At 42.7% G+C, this 24,897-nt stretch overlaps 1 protein-coding gene across 1 annotated transcript; it reads left to right on the top strand.

The window, feature by feature from the left end:
- The first annotated feature begins 1,265 nt into the window (after nt 1-1,265).
- Nucleotides 1,266-4,915, top strand: LOC133723886 (stachyose synthase). The gene is made up of 4 exons (XM_062150755.1): nt 1,266-3,194; nt 3,285-3,462; nt 3,563-3,930; nt 4,067-4,915. Exons 1-4 carry the CDS (start codon nt 1,719-1,721, stop codon nt 4,640-4,642), a joined length of 2,598 nt encoding a protein of 865 aa, XP_062006739.1. The 5' UTR covers nt 1,266-1,718; the 3' UTR covers nt 4,643-4,915.
- Nucleotides 4,916-24,897: the final 19,982 nt, after the last annotated feature.

Below are 24,897 nucleotides of genomic sequence, written 5' to 3'. Positions count from 1 at the left end.
CAGATTTTGCCTTTAGGGAATTACTTCTCACCTAGATTCTCTCTGAAGGGATTTCTCCTCACCTAAATCCACCTTGAGGGGATTTCACCTCACACAAATCCACCTTGGGAGATTTCACCTCGAGACATTTTTCCCAAACAGGTTGCGTTGCCTCTTTATTAGGCAATTTCCTGACTAGAAACCAATCTTAAAATTTTACACCCTCACATAACATCCATATTCCATAATGTATGTTCTTTGTGAATAATTGAGTAACTTCTAGATTTTTTTTTTCTCGTCAGTTTTTACAGATATTTCTTTATTTTGTCAGGATATATCCTAAATATCTATATATCGAGGATATTTGACTATATCGGAGAAATTTCAGAGAAATGGTGGAAGATAGGATATTTCCCTCTATAATATATCGATCACTCCTAAAAGGGATATATAAGAGATTTCGCAGATATTTCAATCCTGTGACGCAAGTAGCATGCTTCTTCATTTTACCAAGTAACTTGCTCGCAAGATTTTGTAAATAGGAAATTCGTATGTGGGTAAAGAGCAGTCAAATTCCACCCTATGAGGGTGGAATGGGACCATTGAATACAAAGTCAGTTTACAGTTCCAAACTTATTTTGTTACAGCTTGTGGCTTGCGATGCTTTAGTTCAGATATCGAATTTTCCATGTTTAGATATGCTCTATAGAAGGTTTAAAACCAATTGATGGCAACGTTACGAGCTATATTGAAAGAATAAAGGAGAATAATGCGGAAGTACTTTTCCAGATTCCAAAGTAAAAATAGTACAAGGATCCAGTTGAAGAAAGATATTCTTCTCTCTTCTTATTTTTTGACGATTATATTCTTCTCTCTTTCTGTAGTAGATTCCACCAGAGTTGAATGTTAGTTGCTGTTGGGAGCAGCATATTTCGCAGAAGTTTATCCTCCAGGTTACAACGATATGCGGATAACTCAACTTTAAGTTTGGATAAAATGCTCAGCAGTCCCCACGTAACAGTTCATTTAGTTGCGTGGACCTATGCCTATAGCTCATAACGTTACTTTTTGCTTGTCTTACGTGAGTTTAATAATGAGTGCTTCGAGCTTGTAACTTTATTGGTTAAGAATATTCATCTAAAATTTAAATTTCCCACGTTCAACGATTCTAAAAATCGTCTGAAATAAATTAATCAAGACAAATTTTATTTGTAACGGGTAAACCGACTCTCTGATCTTCTTAAAAATGAAACTTCCAGTTGTCTTACGTCTACTCTGCCACTCAAATGTCCCAGAAACTACGACCTTTCATGGAAGTCATCGACCCTTTCAAGTGAGTTTCAACTTTGAATTCGATTATTTAAATATTTAGAAGTCACGAACCATTCAACTTACTGGTATTTAACAATAACTTTGAGTCACTGTGCATGGAGTCGGTGCGTCTTTCATGGAATGAGGTCATTGGGATAAAGCACACAGTTTACAGGAAAAAGGGCAACCGACCGACTCTGTTTTCCGGATACTTCTCCTTGATTCTATTTTCTATTCAACTTTATACGCACACCCATTTCCCTCTCTTTGGTTTCTGTCTATAAATTCTTGCACAGCCTCCCCATATTTTCATAAATCAGTCTTCCAACTCTTATTCATTACTTGCTGTCTTTGTTCGGCACTTCTGCAAATCTCCATCCTAGCCTAGCTATATATATAATCTTCTTCTTTTCTTTGTTTTCCTCCTCATGGTACCTCCTAATGATCCTATTAGTCCAGTTTTCAAGGCGTTCCGGTCCGAGAGTTCTGGAAAATACTTTGACCTCTCTAATGGAAAGCTTAGTGTCAAAGGTGTTCCATTGCTCTCTGAAGTTCCAAGCAATGTAACTTTCAGGGACTTCCACTCAGCCTGCCAATCCTCTGATGCTCCACTTCCTCTGCTCCAACGGGTTCGTGCTTGGTCCCACAAGGGTGCCTTCCTGGGATTCAACAAGGAGGTTCCCTCAGATAGGCTGCTCAACTCCTTGGGGAAACTCAGTAACAGGGATTTCCTTAGCATCTTTAGGTTCAAGACATGGTGGTCTACCATGTGGGTGGGAAACTCTGGTTCAAACTTGCAAATGGAAACCCAATGGGTGCTCTTAGATGTCCCGGAGATCAAGTCCTATGTTATAATCATACCCATCATTGAAGCCAACTTCAGGTCTGCTCTTCATCCTGGCAGTGATGACCATGTCATGATCTGCGCCGAGAGTGGTTCTAGTCAAGTAAAAGCGTCGAATTTCGATGCCATTGCTTATGTTCATGCTTCTGACAATCCCTACAACTTGATGAAAGAAGCCTATAGTGCTGTTAGAGTCCATCTCAATAGTTTTAGGCTCTTGGAAGAGAAGACGGTCCCAAATCTAGTTAACAAATTTGGTTGGTGCACTTGGGATGCATTCTACTTGACTGTAGAACCTGTTGGTGTCTGGCATGGTGTGAAAGAATTTGTTGAAGGCGGTGTGTCCCCGCGGTTTCTCATAATTGATGATGGTTGGCAAAGCATCAATAAGGATGATGAGGACCTGAAGGAGGACACAAAAAATCTAGTTCTTGGTGGGACTCAAATGACTGCTAGGCTTCACAGTTTTGAGGAGAACAAAAAGTTCAGGAACTACAGAGGTGGCTCTATGTTGGGTCCTGATGCTCCTTCATTTGATCCCAAAAAGCCAAAACTGCTGATTGCCAAGGCAATTGAAATAGAGCATGCTGAGAAGGAACACGACAAGGCCCTTCATTCTGGAGTCACTGAGTTGTCTGTGTTCGAAAAAAAACTTCAGAAGCTGAAGACAGAGTTGAATGATATCATTGGTGAAGGAGAGAGCAGTGCTTCTAATGAATTCCGTGGAAGCAGTTCTGGCAGTGACAAAAACTATGGAATGAAGGCCTTCACAGGTGACTTGAGAACCAAGTTTAAAGGTTTGGATGACATATATGTATGGCATGCTCTTTGTGGTGCGTGGGGTGGTGTTAGGCCAGGTTCAACTCATCTCAGTTCAAAGATCATTCCTTGCAAAGTCTCACCTGGACTAGACGGGACGATGAATGATCTGGCTGTGGTGAAAATCATTGAGGGCGGGATTGGGCTTGTTCATCCTGATCAAGCTGATAGTTTCTATGACTCCATGCACTCTTACCTTTCTGAAGTTGGTATCACTGGAGTCAAAGTGGATGTAATTCATGTAAGTCTTCTGCTCATCACCATTTTATAGTCTATATTCTATTGACTATCGTAATCTTTCAGTTATTCATATCATGTGAATTTCCTGTAGACACTTGAATATGTATCCGAGGAATACGGAGGCCGTGTGGAGCTTGCAAAGGCTTATTACAAGGGGCTGACTCATTCTCTTCAGAAGAACTTCAATGGGACTGGACTTATTGCTAGCATGCAGCAATGCAATGACTTCTTCTTTCTTGGCACAAAGCAAATCTCTATTGGAAGAGTCGGTAAGGAAGTATAAACAAATCGATCTTCTGTTGCAACAAATTCATTTGAAAACCACAAGAGATTCTTAATGAATTCATGGATTTTGTGTTTGCGTTGCAGGTGACGATTTTTGGTTTCAGGATCCGAATGGAGATCCAATGGGAGTCTACTGGTTACAAGGAGTTCATATGATCCACTGCGCTTACAACAGCATGTGGATGGGCCAGATGATACAGCCTGATTGGGACATGTTTCAATCAGACCATTTATGTGCCAAATTTCATGCAGGATCAAGAGCAATCTGTGGGGGTCCGGTTTATGTAAGTGACTCAGTTTCAGGGCATGATTTCGATCTCATTAAGAAGCTTGTTTACCCGGATGGTACCATTCCCAAGTGCCAGCATTTCGCTCTCCCAACCAGGGACTGCCTCTTCAAAAACCCTTTATTTGATGATAAGACTGTCCTGAAAATTTGGAACTTTAACAAGGTATTTCCCTATGTGCATCTACATGTATACTTACTTTCTTAAACAAATTGTACAACTACTGTGTGAAGAGTAATATCATTAACCCCGAGAAGTTGAGGTTACTGAGAGTCTTACTCAATCATGTTACTTATTACAGTATGGCGGTGTCATTGGAGCTTTCAATTGTCAAGGGGCTGGTTGGGACCCCAAGGAACAGAGGATCAAAGGCCACTCAGAGTGCTACAAGCCAATCTCTTGTTCATTACATGTTCGTGAGATTGAATGGGACCAAAAGTCTGAAGCAGCCCATTTGGGCGAGGCTGAAGAGTACGTTGTCTACCTCAGCGAGGTTGATGAGCTCCTCCTGATGACCCCAAAGTCCGATGCAATTCAAATCGTCATCCAGCCATCTTCATTTGAGATTTTGAGCTTTGTGCCGGTTAGAAAGCTAGGCCACAGCATTAAGTTCGCGCCAATTGGACTTACAAACATGTTCAACTGTGGAGGCACACTCCAAGAGTTGGAGTTCAGAAGTACCGCGGTTGAGTTTAGTGCCATGATCAAAGTCAAGGGTGGAGGCATGTTCCTGGCCTACTCAAGTGAGTCACCAAAGAAATGTTGTTTGAATGGTGCTGAGGTAGCTTTTGAGTGGTCTGCTGATGGCAAATTGAACTTGAGTGTTCCTTGGGTTGAACAAGCTGCTGGCATTTCTGATGTGCTTTTTGCATTTTGATTTCAAATCTTAAATACTAATCAATATTTAAGGGCTAAAGGTATAGAAAACAAGTGGTACATGATTAATACAGACTCTGTTTTTTTACCCATTTCTTGTTGGAAATTAGGCACTTTATGATTGAACTTAGCATTTAGAAGTAGCACAGTAAAGAATGTATTTGTATCCCTTATTCCATTTCCTAAATGTAAAGTGCCTAAAGATTGTATTTGTATTTTTAAATTCAAGTCTTCACTTTGTATGCTGACTGTATATTCATCGATTCAACAGAAAGCGTTTGCTGTTTTGATGTATTAATTCCTATTTCTGGTTTTAATTATCAAGCACTGTAAGTTTAATTGTTGAATAACATGAACTGTTTCAATAGCTCGTTATGGATAAAATCTGCTTGACCTACTAAGAAGCTTAACTTCTTAGACTTCATTAATTTAAAAAACGTTATTTTACATTGACTATTTTATTATTTCAGTTTGGAGATCAGGGATCGAAGGAGCACACATATTAGTTTAGATTTAATTTGACAATATGATCATAGTTAAAGAAGTAATAGGAAAGCTGGCCAGCAACCAGCCTTCTTTGATCTCCTTTCCAACCTATTTTAACAATCGGAACAATGCACTCATTTTCTGGATCACCCTTTATAAGTCAGTAATAAACTAATAATCAATCAGCTAAGAAACAATCGAGTACTCTTAACTCTTGTAACATATATATACAGTTACATAACTATTAATTCTGTACACTATCGAACAGGGGTTTCCAATCAACCACCCCAGAAATTTTATTAACCGATGATATGGTATTGGTATCAACTGGGGTTTTCCAATTAATCTACACGTACAAGCAGTTACGTACTCTTTTAGTTTCCTTTTGCCAATCTATTATCGTTAACAGATTTTCCAAAGCAATTGTTTCTCATAATAAGTGTCTTTGAATGCATTAATGTCCGACACACATTATCTATCTATACTATTATTAAGAGAAACAGTGTTATTAGCCAAAACTGATTTTTTTTTTTTTTTTTACCTTTATAACTCTCAAATATTAAAATATCATGAATTATATTTTATTTTCAGGGACTAAAACGTTAAAAGAAAAATAAAAAAAAATAAATAAAAGAAAATAATTATTAATTTCAAACTCTTCACTCTCACAATTAATACAATTATAACTCCCCACTATTTTCATCGGGTATGTAGACATTTTCTAGTTCAATTTAGACTAACACTATGTAATGAAAGACTAATTTCATTTAATGATAAACTGATCTGCCGATCGATCTACATTTATATATCCATGGGATAATTCACTCTACAATTCGCTTCCTCTAAATGATCGAGTTAACTAAGCTGTGAATCACACCAACTTGAGCCACTTGTTCAACATGTATGGACAGTATGGTGTTGAAAATGAACTTGAGTAATGAATTAACGTGTGCTTCAAGTTAATTAACTTCAATCCCCTCCGATATCAAAACGAAACAAATTAATCAGGAGAGGATGTCGGTACGTTAATCCAAATAAAAGGCTAGAAGCCAATGGGAATTAAACTAGTGACTGATGACTAATCTGCTTTCGATGGAAAAAACGTTGAGCAATTTTGTTTGAATTAGTATAGAATAGGATTATCCATTCCATAAAATATCTCTCTCTTTTTTATCTTTTAATTTCGTCGGTCACTAACGACTAACTAATTCGACCGACAAGGATTACCAACTGTCCTGCCAACTGACTAACTAACTAACTAAGTAATTGACCATTTGGTTAGTGCTTACTTTTTGGGTTTGAAAGTTTCAAGTTGAAGTAGCTACCTAGCAGATCGGTTTCTTTGACCACCAATATTTTGTGACACTTTGAGATATGGGTGTTGGATTAACCTATAGATCAACTAGTGTGTTTACTTGAATCATATACATGGGTGCTATTCTCATTAACATATATGAAAGAAGCAAATAAACACACACACGCTTGAGAGGCTGGTACTATATTAATTACTGAATATAACAATTTGGCGATTTGAATTTGCAATCCATCCAAATAGATCGCTCGCATGAAAATTAGATGTGGTATATTAAGTTCTGCGCAAAAATAATCAAAACTGGAGGCCCGGCCTCTCCTTCCTCTCCTCCTTTGAGAACTCTAGCGGCGTCAATTTTGACTTTTGAGCCATCTTCGGGCTTGTAGATTCATCTCCTTTTTATGGCTCTTTTGGGTTGTTTGGGAGACAATGGTCTTGGTTTAAGCTATTCACTGTTCGGCTGGTCGTTATTTGATGTGTTGGTATGGCTTCCATCTGCAATTCTGCATATATATGAATATATGATCGTTGCTTGCAGCATCGATCTCCAACTACTCAGTTAGGGGTTTTCTCACTTAGAAAAGTAACAGACGCTCTTGCCACTCATCTTCTAGTGAGAAGGATAGATGTTCGGATACGAAAAGTTTTTCTCGCTGAGGAGGCATATTTCTTAGACAAAAATCTCTTAATATAATGAGAGAGTGACGCAGTCGGAAATAACCTAAGTTTACAAGCAATAAATCATAAAAAGACAAATTTGGAGTCCACCAGAGAATTTGAGAAAAGTCTCTCATTTTATTAAATTTGATATGATAAACTGATTAATACAAAGCATAAAGGGCATGTTTGTTTCATAGGACTATTATGCCCCGCCTTAATTTCTATAACAGTCCAGGACTCCACTAACCTAGTTTAAGCTATATTTAGGGTTGTCAATGGGTCGTGTCGGGTTAGGTTCGTCAATGTATTTGTCGTGTCGCAAGATACAAACTCAAACCCAACCCATTTTTTTTTTGTTCGTTTTTTTTTTTTTTTTTTTTTTTTTTTTTTTTTTTTTTCTGTTTCTTCGCTTATTATTATTATTTTTTTTTAAATTTTGTCTTCAACTTATACACCACAAGTTATAATAGGTTTATAAAAATAAATAAAAAAATACTCTAGGTGTTTCTTTTTATTTTTTTATTTTTATAAATTTTGTCTTCAACCTATACACCACAAGTTATAATAGGTTTATAAAAAAAAAAAAAAAATACTCTAGGTGGTTAAAAAGTCGCTCGCTGGTCTACGATATTTGTGATATATCTCCGATAAAGCGAAAAATTTTAGGATATATTTGTAAAATATATTTATAAAATATAATAGGTTTATAAAGTGAAGAATAATATGATATATCTCTAATAAAGTGAAGAAATATTTGTAAAATATGATTAAAAAAATAAATACATATATTTCTTCACTTTATTGGGGATATATCCTAAAATTCTTCGCTCGCTAGTCTACAATATTTGTGGAACATCTCCGATAAAGCGAAGAATTTTAGGATATATCCCCAATAAAGTGAAGAAATATCTGTATTTATTTTTTTAATCATATTTTATAGATATTTCTTCACTTTATTGGGGATATATCCTAAAATTCTTCACTTTATAAACCTATTATATTTTACAGATATATCCTAAAATTCTTCGCTTTATCGGAGATATATCACAAATATCGTAGACCAGCGAGCGGCTTTTTAACCACCTAGAGTATTTTTTTTGTTTTTATAAACCTATTATAACTTGTGGTGTATAGGTTGAAGACAAAATTATAAATAATAATAATAATAAGCGAAGAAAAAGAAAATAAAAAAAAGGAAAAAAAAAATTTAAAAGAAAAAAAAAACAGAAAAAAATTTCAAAAAAAAAAAGAAGAAAAAATTTCAAAAAAAATTCTTTTTTTTTTAAGTTTTTTTTTTGTCTTGAAATGACCATTTTAGCCCTCAAAAGTCAGACTTAACGGTCCAAATTGGACGGAATAGTAGAAATTGGACACGGCTGATGAATTTGGAGAGTACAAGGGTGTTACTGATTAAATTGAAACTAGAGGGACTAACATGATGACGACCCCTAACCTCAGGGGGGTAAACTGAAATTAATCCTTTAATAATCGTGTCAAAAATTTAAACCCAAACCCAACCTATTTATTAAACGGGTTACCCGTTTTCCGCTTAACCCATTTAACAAATATGTCGTGTCGTGTTAGACAAAATAACTCATTTAAGGGTTAACAATGTGACCCATTTAACTAAAAATTGCATAAATTAGTAAATAATCTTTCGGCCAAGATTCCTGTTTTTCTGACCTAGTTGCGTTTCACACTAGGGTGACTTTCTAGGGCTAGAAAGTAACTATCGGCGTCCATGGATCTGGATTTGCTTAGCTGGAATTGCAGAGGCATCTGCAATGACGTAACAACTAGGGCGCTGAAGGACTTGATCTCTCAGAACCGTCCTCAGATTGTCTTTTTGTGTGAGACAAAGATTAGTAGGCAAGGAGACTTTGATAACCTACGGAGGGCGCTGGGTTTTGCTCATGCAGAGGTAGTTCTCAGTGAAGGCCAATCAGGTGGATTGGGTCTGTTTTGGAATGATGATGTACATCTGAATTTAGGCACGAAGTCAGTGCATCATATGGATGCCGTAATGGTGGGGGAATCTGGTATTCCATCTTGGAGGGTAACCGGGTTTTATGGCTATTCCAGATCAGGAGAGAGGGATCGTTCATGGCAGTTACTATGCGATCTCTTCGACTTGGATTCGCTGCCCTGGATCGTCATTGGAGATTTTGATGAAATATTGAACAGTGGAGAGAAGATTTCTGGTCCGATCAGAGTGGAAAGACAGATGAGGGGATTCAGGGAAGCTCTGGGCTACTGCGATCTGTTGGATCTAGGGTTCCATGTTGCTATGGCTACCTGGTGGAACTCAGACACTCTCTTGCGGTTGGACCGAGCAGTATGTACCCCGGCATGGTTTGATCTTTTTGGTTATTCCAAGCTCTTCCATCTTCCTCCGTCTGATTCAGATCATGTTCCCCTTCTTCTGAAGGCTAGTACTTCGCCTCTAGCTAATCGTTCTTGGCGACACCACTTCAAGTTTAAGCGTTTTGGCTACAACACCCAGAGTGTGATGATGTGGTAAAGGAGGCTTGGGTGACGGATATAGTCGGGGCTCCCATGTTTTGTGTTACACAAAAGATAACACATACGCGTCTACAACTCGATAAATGGCAGAAGCAAGTGTTCAGAGGCAGGCAATTGCAGATGCGAGGTATACGTTCAAGATTGGAGAATTATTGGAGATTCCAATCTCGATTGAAGTGCAACACGAGAAGAAAGAGATGATGGACAAACTCCAGTCTTTATTGTACCAGGAGGAGTTATTCTGGAAGCAAAGGTCAAAGGTGACCTGGCTTAAGGAGGGAGACCGAAATACGAGATTCTTTCATCTGAAAACTGAGAATCGAAAGAGGAAGAACACATTAAAGGGTTTGTTTGATGAAGAAGGGCAATGTCATGATGATGACTCTGGGATGGCGGAGGTGATTAATTCTTACTTCTCCAAGATGTTCAAAGCTTCAGAGATTGATTATGAGGCAGTGGACAAGACATTAGAAGCTATCACCCCTGTCGTGACTCCAGAGATGAATTCTCTTCTTAATGCACCTTATTCCCTGGAAGAGGTCTGGTCTGCTCTTTTCCAGATGTATCCGACTAAATCACCTGGGCCTGATGGCATGCCTCCTCTATTTTTTTCAACATTATTGGGAACATATTGGTGGTGATGTGTTTGAAGCAGTTCAAGGTTTTCTTCAAACGGGTCATCTCCTAAAGCAGATAAATTTTACTCATATTTGCCTCATACCAAAGGTTAGTAATCCTGAACAAATGTCTGACTTGAGACCGATTGCGCTTTGTAATGTAATCTATAAGATTTGTTCGAAGGTTATTGCTAACAGACTGAAGGTAGTGCTACCCTCAGTGATTTCTCCATTCCAGAGTGCTTTTGTGCCAGTTAGATTGATCACTGACAACATATTAGTCGCAAATGAGATTGCTCACTTTGTGCATAATAAAAGGGATGGTAATGAGGGTTTTATGGCTCTGAAATTAGACTTGAGTAAAGCTTATGACAAAATGGAGTGGGTGTTTTTGGAAAAGGTGATGGTCCGTTTTGGTTTTGCTCATAATTGGATTCGTATGGTGATGCAATGTGTCAATTCGGTTAGATATTCTTTCTTGGTGAGGGGGCGACCACGGGGATATCTTATTCCCAGTAGAGGATTACGACAAGGGGATCCTTTGTCTCCCTATTTATTTCTTATTGGAGCTGAAGGTTTTTCAGCTTTGTTGAAACAAAAACAATCTGATGGTTTGTTGCCAGGTATTGACATTTGTCAGGATGCCCCTTCAATCAATCATTTGTTGTTTGCGGATGATAGTATGATTTATGCTCAGGCGTCCTTAGAGGCTTGTTATGAGTTGCAAGATGTCATTGAGACTTATGGGTGGGCATCAGGACAATTGGTTAATTTTGGTAAGAGCTCAGTGGTTTTTAGCAAGACTGTGTCTGAAGTGATGAAGGAGGAGGTTTCAGATTTGTTGGGGGTCGAAGTAGTGGCATCTCACGAAAAGTATCTTGGGCTGCCTACATATGTGGGGCGTAAGAAGACCTCGACTTTCCAATATATTAAGGATCGATTGGCGAATAAGCTATCTGATTGGCAAGGTAAGCTTTTGAGTGGAGCAGGGAAGGACATTCTAATCAGGGTGGTGGCTCAGGCACTGCCTACATATGCTATGAGTGTTTTTCAGTTAACCAAAAGCTTCTGTGATGATCTGGAACAAATGTGTGCAAGGTTCTGGTGGGGTAGTACTTTGGACAAACGGAAGATTCATCAGAAGACATGGAATGTGTTATGTAATCCGAAGGAAGAGGGCGGTTTAGGCTTTCGCAGCTTATCAGAATTCAATGCAGCTATGTTAGCAAAACAAGCTTGGCGGGTACTCAATAACCCTACTTCACTCATTGCACGCTTGTATAAGGCGAAAGGCGAAATATTTTCCTGATGGTTCTTTTTGGGATGCTTTGCCCCATGCTTCCCCGTCATTCTCATGGAGGAGTATTTTCTCCACCAAAGCACTTTTAGAAGATAGTTATTGTTGGCAAGTCGGTGATGGCTCTAGTATCTCTGTTTTTTCTGACAATTGGGTCTCTGCGTTGCCTTCTGGAAAGTCTTCAGTTTCAAGTATGGCAATGGAGGAGGTTCAACAGGTCAGTGACCTAATATCAGTTACAGGGGTATGGAATGATACATTGATTCACAGGTTATTCCCGGAGGAAGAAGCGGCTCTGATCACTGCAATACCTTTGAGTAGAAGAAGCGTTGTGGATAGATTGACATGGAAGTTGTCAAAAGATGGTAAATTTTCTGTAAAGACTGCTTACCGTTCTGCTTTTTCGCGTGCGTCCAACTACACTCCCTTGACATTACCTCTTGGACGCTCGTTTTGGAAAAAGATGTGGAAGGTCTCTATCCCGAACAAGGCGAAGATCCACATATGGAGGGTGTGTCTGGATATCCTGCCATCTCTTGGGAGTCTTGCTTCTAAAAGAGTGGTTTTGGATTCTCATGTTTGTGTGCTATGTGAGAGTCAAAGTGAAACTACCCTCCATCTTTGCAGGGATTGCCCCTTCACGAAATCAATCGTGCAATCCAACGCTGTACTCAAATAGGTGTGCTATAACCCTGTTATTGTGCAGAGTGACTTACTTGACTGGTTGCAGTATTGTGCCAGGGAACTATCTTTAGCTACCTTTGGGGAACTTATGTTTCTTTTATGGGGAGTGTGGAAGGAGAGGAACGATAGAGTTTGGAATCAGAAGATGATGGCAGCTTCGGATGTTAGTCTACATCTTGTATCTCGGCTCCAGGAGTTCAGATTTCACAATATGAAACAGGCCCAGAGCCAAACTCCTAGGACCCGAGCTGTGTGTTGGTCTGCCCCTTCAGCGGGGATGCTGAAAATCAATGTGGATGGTTCGTTCAATCATGTGACCAGGAGGGGTGGACTTAGTTTTGTAGTACGTAACGAGTTTGGTTTCCTGTTGGCTGGAGGTGCTTGTCCTCTTCGTGGTTTAATTTCCCCGGAACATGCAGAGGTGCTGGCTTGCATGAAAGCTGCTGTGTTTGCATTGGACCAAGCTTTGCTACCGGCAGTGTTGGAAACTGATGCTCTGGAGGTCCAACGGCAACTTACCGAGCATAACTCCACAAATACATCTTCATTGGGAAGACTCTATGATGACTTAGGCTGCTTGTTGGCAGCTTCTACAAATCTTCGGACGTCTTATGTTAATCGGAATGGCAACCGGGTTGCTCATATGCTAGCTGCACATGCCTGTACACTTAGTCATGACTCTTTTTATTTTTCTACACCGTCGTTTCTTCAAGCTGTAGTAGCAGCTGAGTATTGTAATGTCTAGATACTTTTGTTTTCAATAAAGGGCTGACACCATTGATTCAAAAAAAAAAAAGCATAAATTGATTAAATTAACTAAAAACTCCACAAGACGAAGAATATAAATAATTATATATATTCATAAATAATTAAATCCAATAATTATAAAGCAAAATATTTCAAATTGTCTAATCTATCCTATGATCAAATACTCCCACCGTCCAAAATTTCAAGAAGAAGTATAGCATAATCGGGTTATACGGATTCACTTCATGTTGGCGGGTTGACCCGTGGCCGACCCATTTATTAAATGAGTCATGGCGGGTTGACCAACGGCCGACCCGCTTTTTAATCGTGCAGGTTCAACTCGCTTTATTTCATGCGGGTTCCGAGTCGTGTTATCGGGTCGTGTCGGAATTGACAGCCCTAGCTATATTAATATCTGACCCATGTTTGGTATTGTGTTGGACTAAAGAGTAGAATAATCACAATAGTGATATCCCATGTTTGATGGTGTTTAGGACTAATTTAATTTTGAATATCACAATATTTTTTTTAAAGCAAAATATTATCTATTAATAAGAGATAATATTTATAATGTAGTTTTACACTTTTTTTGGATCATATAGGAAATAATTTCATTAATAAATTGCGGAGATACAAGACATCCTGAAGGGTCAAAATGGCCTCTGCAAGATACAAAGCCACATCCTAAAGGATCAGCTAATACATACTTTGTGAGCAAAGGTAATTTTGCTTGATTAGAAAGGAGTGCCACCCTTGGTGATAAGGACAAGCTCCCTTCCATAATGAAAGTTTCCAAACGTAATACAACATGAGGCTAAAAATAAGCTTCATTTCTCTAGGAGTTCTGCGCCAAAACAGAGCCTCAAAGTTGATTTCTGGCAGCTTGGTCATGGGACAGTCATCTCACTCATCTGTAAACACACAAATATGCACAATTTTAACATGTTCCTTTGATGACTATAAACAACAAGCAACACTTCACTTCGTTTTCCTTTAATTTTCTACATTTTCTCAGTAACCAAACAACGAACAACAAACTGGCAAAATTTCAGTTTAATCCCCTTAACTTGTCTATCATGTAGAAATTCTGAAAGTGCTATACTTCTTACAATGATTAGTCTTATAACATCACTATAATCAATAGTAGTATGCCAGTATACAAGTTAAGAGACAAACCTGATATGATCAGTAATACCTTCATTATTCCAGAAGTGTGCTAAAGCGGCAAGCCACAATGCACATTTCAAAGCCTCCACATACATCTGAAAACAGAACCAATTTCATTAACTCCACATATCAAAAACATAAATTACTAAATGAAACAAAAGATAAGACTGAATTTATATTATCAAAAAGTGGTTAGGAGCATTTTGTACTTGTTAGGAATCCAAAGGGCAGAGAAATGCCTGAAAGAGTAATGCAGGGAAGCAGCTTGTCATGGACTGAGTCAATTACATAAACAACCAGCATTAGAGGACTTCTAAAAAAATGGGATCCTCAATTACAAGAAACAGATGATTAAGTGCCTCACTTACGAGAATCCTCTACCTATAAGAAATTGGCAACAGACCAGACTTCCTAAACAACAATACAACCAAACAAGTATTCAAAGAGAACTCTAAATAGTAATTAGTATATAGCAATCCGTTGAAGATATGTGGCAATTCTAACTCAACGACGTATAGCAATTCTAATATCCAAATCAGTGAGAGAGAGAGAGAGAGAGAGAGACCTAGTCATGAAATTGATCAAATTCTCAACAAATCAAGCTACTTAGACACCAAATCCTCAATCAATCAGTAAAATAATCACTACCCATAAACAAATTACAGTATATAATCATTCCATAATCTTTAATAAAACAAATTACAGTAGACAGAGAAAGAAGAAGGTAGAGAGGGTTGAAGGGGAGAGTGAACAATAATCAACACAAGACAGAGAACATGAGAAATGAGAGAATTGAACCTGAAAAAGAGCAGCCGGAGGAGACTGAAGCGAAGAACGAGACTTCAGTGTTGTATAAGACCTGCTTCCACAGTCCGATGACATTTGGGGAGACTATGTAAGAAGGTGTTAAGGTTGATTTGGGACTTCATAGTCTCATTTATTATAGTCCTTGTTTCAGCCAAACATGGGATAGGTATTAATTTATTAAATAAGGCAGTCCTATCCCATCCAATCCCGTGAAACAAACAGCCCCAAAGGGGCTTGTATAGGCATCCAAAACCTAAAATCATAATCTAACAAGAAATCCTAAAGAATACAAATTAAAAAGGAAGCTAAGAACCTAAAATAAAAAGAATCCTAAAACGATATAAAACTAGCCTAAAAATATTAAATTCTAAATCGGATAATTAAGACGATATATTTTGGCCTAAATCTGATAGGGCTCACTAAGGTGAGTCTTGAAGATCTCGTTGTTCCTATTCTGGAAAGGTATCGTGCGTCTCGAAAGGACATTCTGGCCAAAAGTTGATCAAATCTGATTTACAATCAAAACCTGACTTTTTTGCATTAGTAGCCCGAAAAGTCCAAAACCAAATCTTCTTGAATATTCCAGCAGCTAGTAACCTCATTACACGTGAGTTACCTATTTTCCAATTACTCTTCTTGATTCTATGCCGCTTCTTTACTTTTATGGTTTTCTGGTTAAACCGGCCCCATTCTCGTCCTACATCATTATGGAGATCAAACTGATTTAATTTTTCAGTTTGAACAGTAAAAGGTATACATCCTTCCTCCCTTCCATTCGTGTCTTTGTCAAAATACGGTTCACTAGGTAATCGATAGGCATGCAGTAGGTAAGATGGTTGGGCTGATGCCTTCTTCCTATATCTAATTATTATCCAATAGCATACTTGAAAGATGTTGGTCTAATAAGAAGTGAAAGTATCACAAAGCATGTATAGATTTAAGGTCTGCACGTCAAGTGTTCGGTAAAAGTCCTTAATTAGAGTATGATTCGTATTTAGGATAGTTTATTTACTAGCAATATTGGCTGGAAACTTAAGTGAATCATTGTTTATTTGGATAGCAGAAGAAGTAAATCAATCTTGTTGGTATACACATACCTCCTAGGCACAAATATCGGAAGCACAAGACTCGTATCGCCAATACACAAGCAAGGAAAGCTCCCAGCCGAGGGTCCCGATACCCCTCGAGGCGATATCGGGAACCCCGAGCGTCCCACACCGAAAGAAACGGAACCAAGCTCCCACAAATATGCTACATTAAGATCATCTCCAACAACCCAAAGAGGTAACTGTTTACTATCGCTTTCCATTATCATTATCTTATAACAATACTGACTTAGGCATCGGAGCGTTGAAGGCCGGCACACCCGGTCTTCCCTTTGACCTTCATCTGTTTTGCAGATAAGCGAGACCGATAGCTATAGTAGCAGACCGATACACCCCGTGTTTAGCTGGATCAGACCTTTCTCGAGACAGCTGAAACATTTGGCCCTAGAAGGACTCCCCTCGCTCCTTGCTGGCAGAACAACACAGCCCCAATGGCCACCAACACTCCCGATACGAACAACGACGATCTGCCCCACGAAGTAGCGATCCGCGAGGTCCAGCGCACTCTCGAGTTCAAAAGCCCGAACATCGAGACTCGCTCAGTCATGACCACTGACCCAACCACACACTAGAAATAGCGATGCGCGACCTCATGGAGACACGTGCACAGACCGAGGCCAAACGCGCGGTAGCCATGGCGGCTCGCCGAGAGGTCGAAAATATGACAAACCAGAATCGCATCCTCCGAGAGGCACTCCAGCGGCGAGTTGCGAACAACGAGGAATTGGACAGGGCTCGTCAGCAGGAAACCCTGATACCGACAATCGGTAGTGTCCCGACACCAGGAGCAGTCCTTACCACCGACCCAGGCATGGGCCTCACTGGCACATTTGTGCCACCAACCGTAACCTCTGGCAGCCCCACGGGCCCCACGCCAAGCAGCACCAGCACTGGACCACAAGGCATCTACTTGAATTCCCCCTCCTCCCCAACCAACTCGGCAGAGCACCACTACCCCAGCTTGTCCCCGACATAGCGGGAACCTTGGGTGCAAACACCGCAGCACCAGCCAACGCACCTCCACCTGACCTCAACACTCGGTTGTTGCTCCAAATGAGCGAAGCCATCGCCTCCTTACAAGCACGGATCTAGAGCGCCGAAAGCAGGACCGGCTGACAACTGATCACGGCGGGCTTCCAGTGAAAGATGTGACCATTCACCCCCCGAATACAGGCTGAGAAGCGCCCACCGAAGGCCTAGCCCTTCAACATTGAGAAATATAATGGCACCTGAGACCCGTACCATCACTTGGAAGTCTTTCAATCCCTCTTACATGGAACCCGATACACGGACGCGATGGCATGCCATGCATTCGAGGAAACCCTGACGGACGAGGCCCTGCGATGGTTTCTTAATCTTCCCCCAACTCCATCGATAGCTTTCAGGAGCTCGGGGACAAATTCCTCCGCATATTCATTCTGTGAGCAGCGGCTATCGCACAACACCTGACTTATTCCGGCTCAAACAGCGGCCAAACGAGCGATTGCCAGACTTAGTCGGCCGCTGGCATAAACAAGCTACACAGTGTCGTTCCCTTGACCCAACCCTAGCTGCATCGGCATTCAAGCACACACTCCATCCAGGATACTTTCTAATGCAAATCAACACTAATCCCCCTGCGACATATGACGACCTCCTCGACGCTGCTACCGCCTTTGCGCAAGCCAAATATGACACCTTTGGTCGCGATACCAACGCCAATGCACACCCAGTCACTGTACCTTAAGTGAACCCCGTCGGGACGTCCGATAGCAGGAACAAAGACACCAATCAAGACAAACCTACCCAGCAGAATGACAGAACCCCACGAGAGCGGTAAGGTTACAGCAATAGGAGGGACAAGCAGTACAGAAAGAGCCCCGAGAAACTGAAATACAATAAGTCAGGTAGTCGGTATCGCGATACGCCATATGGCAGCACCCGACACAGGGACAACCAAAGATTCGAAGCACCCCGATACGAGATATACACCACGCTCACCGCTTCGTATGAAGAAACCTGGAACAACCACAAGGACATCATCCCGCGCCCACCGAGGTGCAAGCTCGGTCAGATCAAACCGCGAGACAACGACAAATATTGTACATACCATGAAGAATCCAGCCACCCCACCAATATCTGCTGGGCACTAAAGAACGCTATATAGCACCTCATTCAAAGTGACCAACTCTTGCAGTATAGTACTCCCGCAACAGGAGCCAATGTCATCGAAGTCTATGGACAGATCCTAACGATACATGCAGGTACCCCACGCGCACCCGAGACTCACCATCCTCAGAAGCGCCAATACCCTCGGGGCCAGGAGATATTGGGACTCAGCCATGGCTGCTATACCCCACAAGTAGAATAGAACTAGATAGCCTTTAATCGCAGCGAGGACACCATAAAGAAACACCATAACGACCCCTTCTTGATCACTATGATCATCGACCACTATCGATGCCATCGGGAGGTCGATAACGGCGCGGAGGTCAGTGTCATGTTCGGTAGCTGCTACGAAGGTCTCAACCGAGACAAGAGGAAACTGAGTCAAGACCACGAGCCCCTGATCAGGTTTGCAGGAGAAATGATGCAACCCTTGGGATCCGACAACCTGCGGATCACACTCGGAGGAGGCAACATTATTGCCATAATGACAACACATTTTATCGTTGTCGACTGCCCCTCCTCCTACAATGTCATCCTAGGGCGAGACGCCATCTGGGGACTCCAATGCTTTGTGGCAAGGCACATGCTAATGATCAAGATACCCATCCCGGGCGGCATCCTCACCATCCGAGGCGATCAGGAGTTAGCGAGACAGTGCAACTCCCTGACTGTCGCAAGGGGATATAGCAGGCGAGAGGTTCTTCTAACCACCGACCTGCCTTCTCCCTCTGACAAGCCCGACGATCCAAGGGAAGATCCCGAGACCCCAGCCACCCGAGATACTCGCAGCAAAAGAAAGGAGGATAAACGCAAGCTCCTACACCCGAGACCAGACGCTTTGGAAGATCTGATATCGGTTTCCATATCCGATACACACCCAGAAAGAAAAATCAAGATCGGCTCCAAAACAGATCCACAGTTCCTGGCAAAATTAATCGCCTTCCTCAAGACCCGACAAGAGGTGTTTGCATGGTCATATGTCGACATGCCTGGGATATGGCCTGACCTACTGACCCACAAACTCACCATTTCACTGGATCTTCCCCCGATCAGGCAGAAAAGAAGGCCCTTCACGGAAGAAAAGTACAAAGCTATCCAGGCCGAAGTCAAGAAACTCCAAGACATCGGGTTTGTCAGGGAAGTCTCCTACCCGACATGGCTCTCCAATGTTGTGATGGTAAAGAAGCCCAATGGCAAATGGCGCATGTGTGTCGATTACACCAACTTGAACAAGGCTTGCCCAAAGGACAGTTTTCCCCTGCCACGAATCGATCAACTAGTTAACTCCATTGCCAGCCACAAGCTCCTTAGCTTCATGGACGCCTTCTTGGGTTACAACCAGATCGCCATGGAACCTTCCAATCAAGAGCATACTTCTTTCACCACCAACAAGGGTCTATACTGTTACAAGGTAATGCCATTTGGTCTAAAGAACGCCGGGGCCACATACCAGAGACTGGTCAACGCCATGTTCGCAGATCATATTGGGAAAATAATGGAGGTCTACGTTGACGACATGCTCGTCAAGAGCGTCACCATTGAGGACCACATCAAAAACCTGGGCATCGTCTTCGACATCCTACTTAAATATGGCATGCAACTCGACCCAGATAAGTGCGTGTTTGGCGTACTTGGTGGCAAGTTCCTGGGCTTTGTAGTCAGCGAGAGAGGCATCGAAGTAAACCTTGAGAAGGTTCAGGCAATCCTCGATATGGCACCACCAAAGACAAGGAATGAGGTACAATCCCTCACCGGAAAAGTCGTCGCCCTCGCCCGGTTTATATAGTGCTTAACCGACAAATATGCCCCTTTCTTCAAGCTTCTCAAGACTCACCACACTGAGGCAATAAGTTGGGGGCCCGAGCACGACAAGGATTTTCAAGGCCTCCGAGACTACCTGGCATCAGTACCCACTCTTTCCAAACCTATCCCAGGAGAAGTCTTGTACATCTACCTCGCGGTATCAGTCACCGCGATCAGCGCTGTCCTGATCAGACGCGAGAATAACGATGAACTGCCAGTCTACTACACCGACAAGGGGTTCAACGATGCCGAGTCCAGGTACTCCGATATCGCAAAATTCGCCCTCGCACTTCTCACAGCCGCTCGGCGATTACGACAATATTTCCAAGCACACACCATACATGTTTTGACCAACCATCCTTTGAAACAAGTCCTCCAGAAACCGGAATCCTCGGGCAGGTTGGTAAAATGGTCTATCGAACTCGGCGAGTTCGACATTCACTATACGTTGCGCACGGCTATCAAAGGGCAGGCTGCTGCAGATTTCATTGCAGAATTCATACCCCGAGAAGATGCCGAGTCCTCGGACAAGACTATATTAGAACCCAATCCCACTCCAACGTGGACTATTCATGTCGACGGATCTTCCAATAGTAAGCTTAGTGGCCCCGGCGTAGGCTTGACTGACCCAGAGGGAAACACATACGAGTATGCACTGCAATTCAAGTTCAAGGCCTCAAATAACACAGTCGAGTATGAAGCGCTGATAGCTAGCGTCCAGCTAGCCAAAGAATTAGGGGTCACCAGCCTGGCAATCTTCAGCGATTCCCAACTCGTAGTAAACCAAGTCGATGGCGATTACCAGGCCAAAGAACCACATCTATCTCACTACCATCCCTCGCCAAGCCTCTACTCTAGCGATGTCTCACCAACCATACAATCACCCTGATTCCCCGGACACAGAACAACAAAGCAGACGTTGTTGCCAGGCTGGCAACATCGCCCCCAAACACCGATATGGGAGACCTCAAGCTGGAAATCCTGGATAAGCCGAGTATCGATAAGGCATTCTCGGAAATATTCTTGACCGAGAGCGAGCGCCCACCTTCATGGATGGACCCATTCATTGACTACCTCTCCAAGGTTATCGAGCCCCAGGACAAGACTATTGCCACCAAGCTCCGCAGAAAGGCAACGCTATACACGGTCTGAGAAGGCAAACTGTATAGGAAAGGAAGGTCCTTCCCCCTGTTGAAGTGTATCTCCCTCGAGGAGGAGCAGCGAGTTTGCTGTCACTGCATAGTGGAGTTTGTGGCAATCACGCGGGCGCGAGAAATCTGCCGTTTAAAGCATTGCATACATGGTACTATGGGCCCACAATCGAGCAAGACGCAAAGGGTATCGCTAGCGCATGCCTTAAGTGCCACCAATTCGCCAACTCCCCTCTTGCACCATCGGTACCGCTCTCGATCATCATCGCCCCTTGGGCATACTGCCAATGGGGCCTCGATTTCATTGGCAAATTCCCCACAGCACCCAGCCAGCTAAAGTTTACCATTGTCGCCGTGGATTACAACACCAAGTGGGACGAAGCCAAGGCTTTAGCCACGATCACAGTTGCCAAGGTTATCAACTTCCTGTGGAAGAACGTCTATTGTCGATTCAGAATCCCTGAGACAATCATCACTGATAACGGTGTCCAGTTTGATAACGATAAGCTCAGGGACTTCGTCGGCCAGTACGGCACGCAGATCCGATACGCCTCCCCCGCACACCCACAGACTAATGGCCAAGTCGAAGCTGTCAACAAGATAATCAAACAGAACTTGAAGAAGAGGCTGGACGATGCCAAGGGTTTATGGGCAGAAAAATTACCCGAAGTCCTGTGGGCGATCAGGACGATCCCAACAGAAGCCAACGGCCAGTCCCCTTTCTGCTTATCCTTCGGGACCGAGGCCGTGATCCTTGTTGAGTAGGAGGTTCACAGCGAGAGGGTCGCATGCTTCGACCTACTCACCAACTCGGAAGGATTAAACCTCGACTCTGACCTCTTGGAGGAGCGCCACGAGCGACCCCATCTCTGCAAGGTCAAGCCTTGCCTCCTCTCCGTCAGGGACTGGGTGATGAAGGAGAAAATGCCAACCCCAACAGGGCTCAAAGCCACTTGGGAAGGGCCATACGAAATCACTGAGGCCGTGGGACCCGCGACCTTCTCTTGAGGGGGGCAGACAACATCACTCTCCCACATCCATGGAATGCCCAGCACCTCCGCTACTATACCAAGTATAGTGAGGCACCCAAGCTGCGGTCTCCACCCCGCTATCGCTTCTCCCCATGCTTGTAAGCACCGATACTATCTCATTTGATCTTTTCTTGAATGTATTTTGCAACTGCCCTCGCGCAGTATTGAATGACATGATATTACCAATGAATGAAATGCTCTCGCAATGAATGAAATGCTCCTACTCGCCATACCCACCAACTGCACTAAACGAATGATAACGTGTATCGCCATCCGACCCATAAACGGTCAAACATTCTACTCCTATAATTCTTGCCACGGGCCCTATGCTGGCTGCAATAACGACCACACGCAACAGGCAAGGGCACGTTGTACAGCAGTCCCAACTTATTGCCTACGCGTTGTCACTAATATAAATACGATATCGCTCATTGCCTGTTTCGCTGATACATCACAACGCTGTCCCTCGCAAACCCTTGCGTTGCCAATTGCGATCAAACGAATGAATGAATGAACGCTACACGATCATGTAATTCTCCATGAATGAATGAATGAACGCTACGCGATTCTCCATGAATGAATGAATGAACGCTACGCGATCACGCGATTCTCCATGAATGAATGAATGAACACTACGCGATTCTCCATGAATGAATGAATAAACGCTACGCGATTCTCCATGAATGAATGAATGAACGCTACGCGATTCTCCACAAATGAATGAATGAATGCCGCGCGATACTCCGCCATGAACGAATGAAGTATCAGCGATACTCCACCATGATGTTAACAATACGCGATACGCCGACACAAATGTTTTTGATTGCGACACCTCCACGAACGAATACAACGAATGAATACTAACACGCGATACATCGTGCCAAAAAAATGATCATCGCACGAATGTTAACGATATGCGATACTTCACCATGAAACATGAATGAATGATATGCGATACATCGCAACGAATGAATGTCAACGCCGCGCGACACATCGCGATTCATGAATGCTCCCATCAACTACTGCCACGATATGCGATACAATCCAACAAAAGAAAACGCCGACGAGATGCCACGCCAAACGAAAGCGCTCAATGTCAAAAAGGTTTGCCATTCGCTCTCGTCCCAAGTCCCGATATCATACTACACGGCACCTTGCCCTAAATGCGACGCCCACTCTCGTACTTCGCCGCCATGAAAGACGATACACAATGAAAAGCAAGTACAGAAAGGCAATAGCATTATCAAAGGCGATACATTCCACAGAAAGGAAATTCATTACAAAGGGCTTTGCGGCCAATAGCGATACACCAATTGTTACTCCATACAAATGCGATATACAATGATAGCATGTTACATCTTAACACATACTATCTACGCCCTAGCGCATGAATGCGATACACATACACCTATTCTCGCCACCACTCAGACCAAGTGATTCTTTGGAATATGAGGAGCCCCGAAGAAGATCACTGAATTGGAGGATTGATAGTCTGGCCGAGCTCTGGTGGGAAAGACCGGGGGGCAGTTCCAAGGCACCACTCTCCGCCATATCGCCACCTGATCTCCATCATTGTAGCCTGCCACACCTCCAGTGATCGTAGTCCTTGGGTTTCTCACTTGGACGCAGCCTCAGTTCCTCACGAGTGCAGATTGCTCCGTCCTCCAAGGAGTGATGAAGCCGAGCCCTTGTGAGATTAGGCTATAAAGCCTATAACCCAAGATGAGATTAAGCTATAAAGCCCAGAATCTGGAAACGCACACCACCCAAAGGAAGAAAAGATTTCAGAAGCAGAAGCACAATGATAAACAAGCAAAATGCCATGTTGCAAAATATGCTCAACATACCTCTTCTCCTCTGCCTATTTATAGTGGAATGCCATCGCCATTAACCGCTCCCAGATAACCAATCGCCACACCGTCTTAATGACCTGCAATAATGACAAGGCAACCAATCGACAAAGCAATAAATACGTTCAATGCACGAGGGACTATCGCCCAACAATGTCTATTCCCCATAAACTTTTCGTGTCCCAATGCAAAACAGACATTCCAAAAACCAGACCACTCGGTCAGCGTCTCAACAAAATCCAAAGCATTTACAAAAAAAAGCAAGCCTATCGCTAGCACAAAAAACAAAACAATGCAGAAGCTAAGTCTCGCCCTCGGCATTGCGTGCCTGCTCCCCTACTCGGTCTCGCTCCCCCACTCCATCTCGCTCTCCAACATTTTCACCTTGCAACTGGCCCTCGGCACCCAAGCGCGCCTCCCCTCGTTCACCAGTAGCGTCCCCTGCCTCGTGATCGCTAGCTTGACCCGCGACATGCTCCGATACAGTGGCCTGCTCTCGGATCACAACCCCAGCACCTTGACCACCACTAGCGGCACTGGCTTGAGATCTCGCTGCCCTTTTGGCCTGCATATCTGGCACCATCTTTTCCTGATCAATCCAACCAGCAGCAATACCATCTCGGATCGAGTGCAGGGCCCCATCCGAGAAGGCCTTGTTCATCTTCTCTTGAAAATAGGCTGACCGGAGATAGAGATCCACCGCCTTGTCCGCACCATCCCGCTTAACCTTCGGGAGTTTGTCGAAATGTGTCTCGGCAATGGCGCACAAACGAATGCAGTCCTCGGCAAAGTTACTAGCCCGAGTATGTTGCTCAACTAACTCCTTCCTCAGCCGCTCCATCGCTGCCTCCCTCTCGCCTGCCTGGA

The sequence above is a fragment of the Rosa rugosa genome, chromosome 7 (assembly GCF_958449725.1).
Source record: "Rosa rugosa chromosome 7, drRosRugo1.1, whole genome shotgun sequence".
Classification (NCBI taxonomy): domain Eukaryota; kingdom Viridiplantae; phylum Streptophyta; class Magnoliopsida; order Rosales; family Rosaceae; genus Rosa; species Rosa rugosa.
The sequence above is the reverse complement of the archived record's forward strand: the minus strand, read 5'-3'. Positions and strand labels throughout refer to the sequence as shown.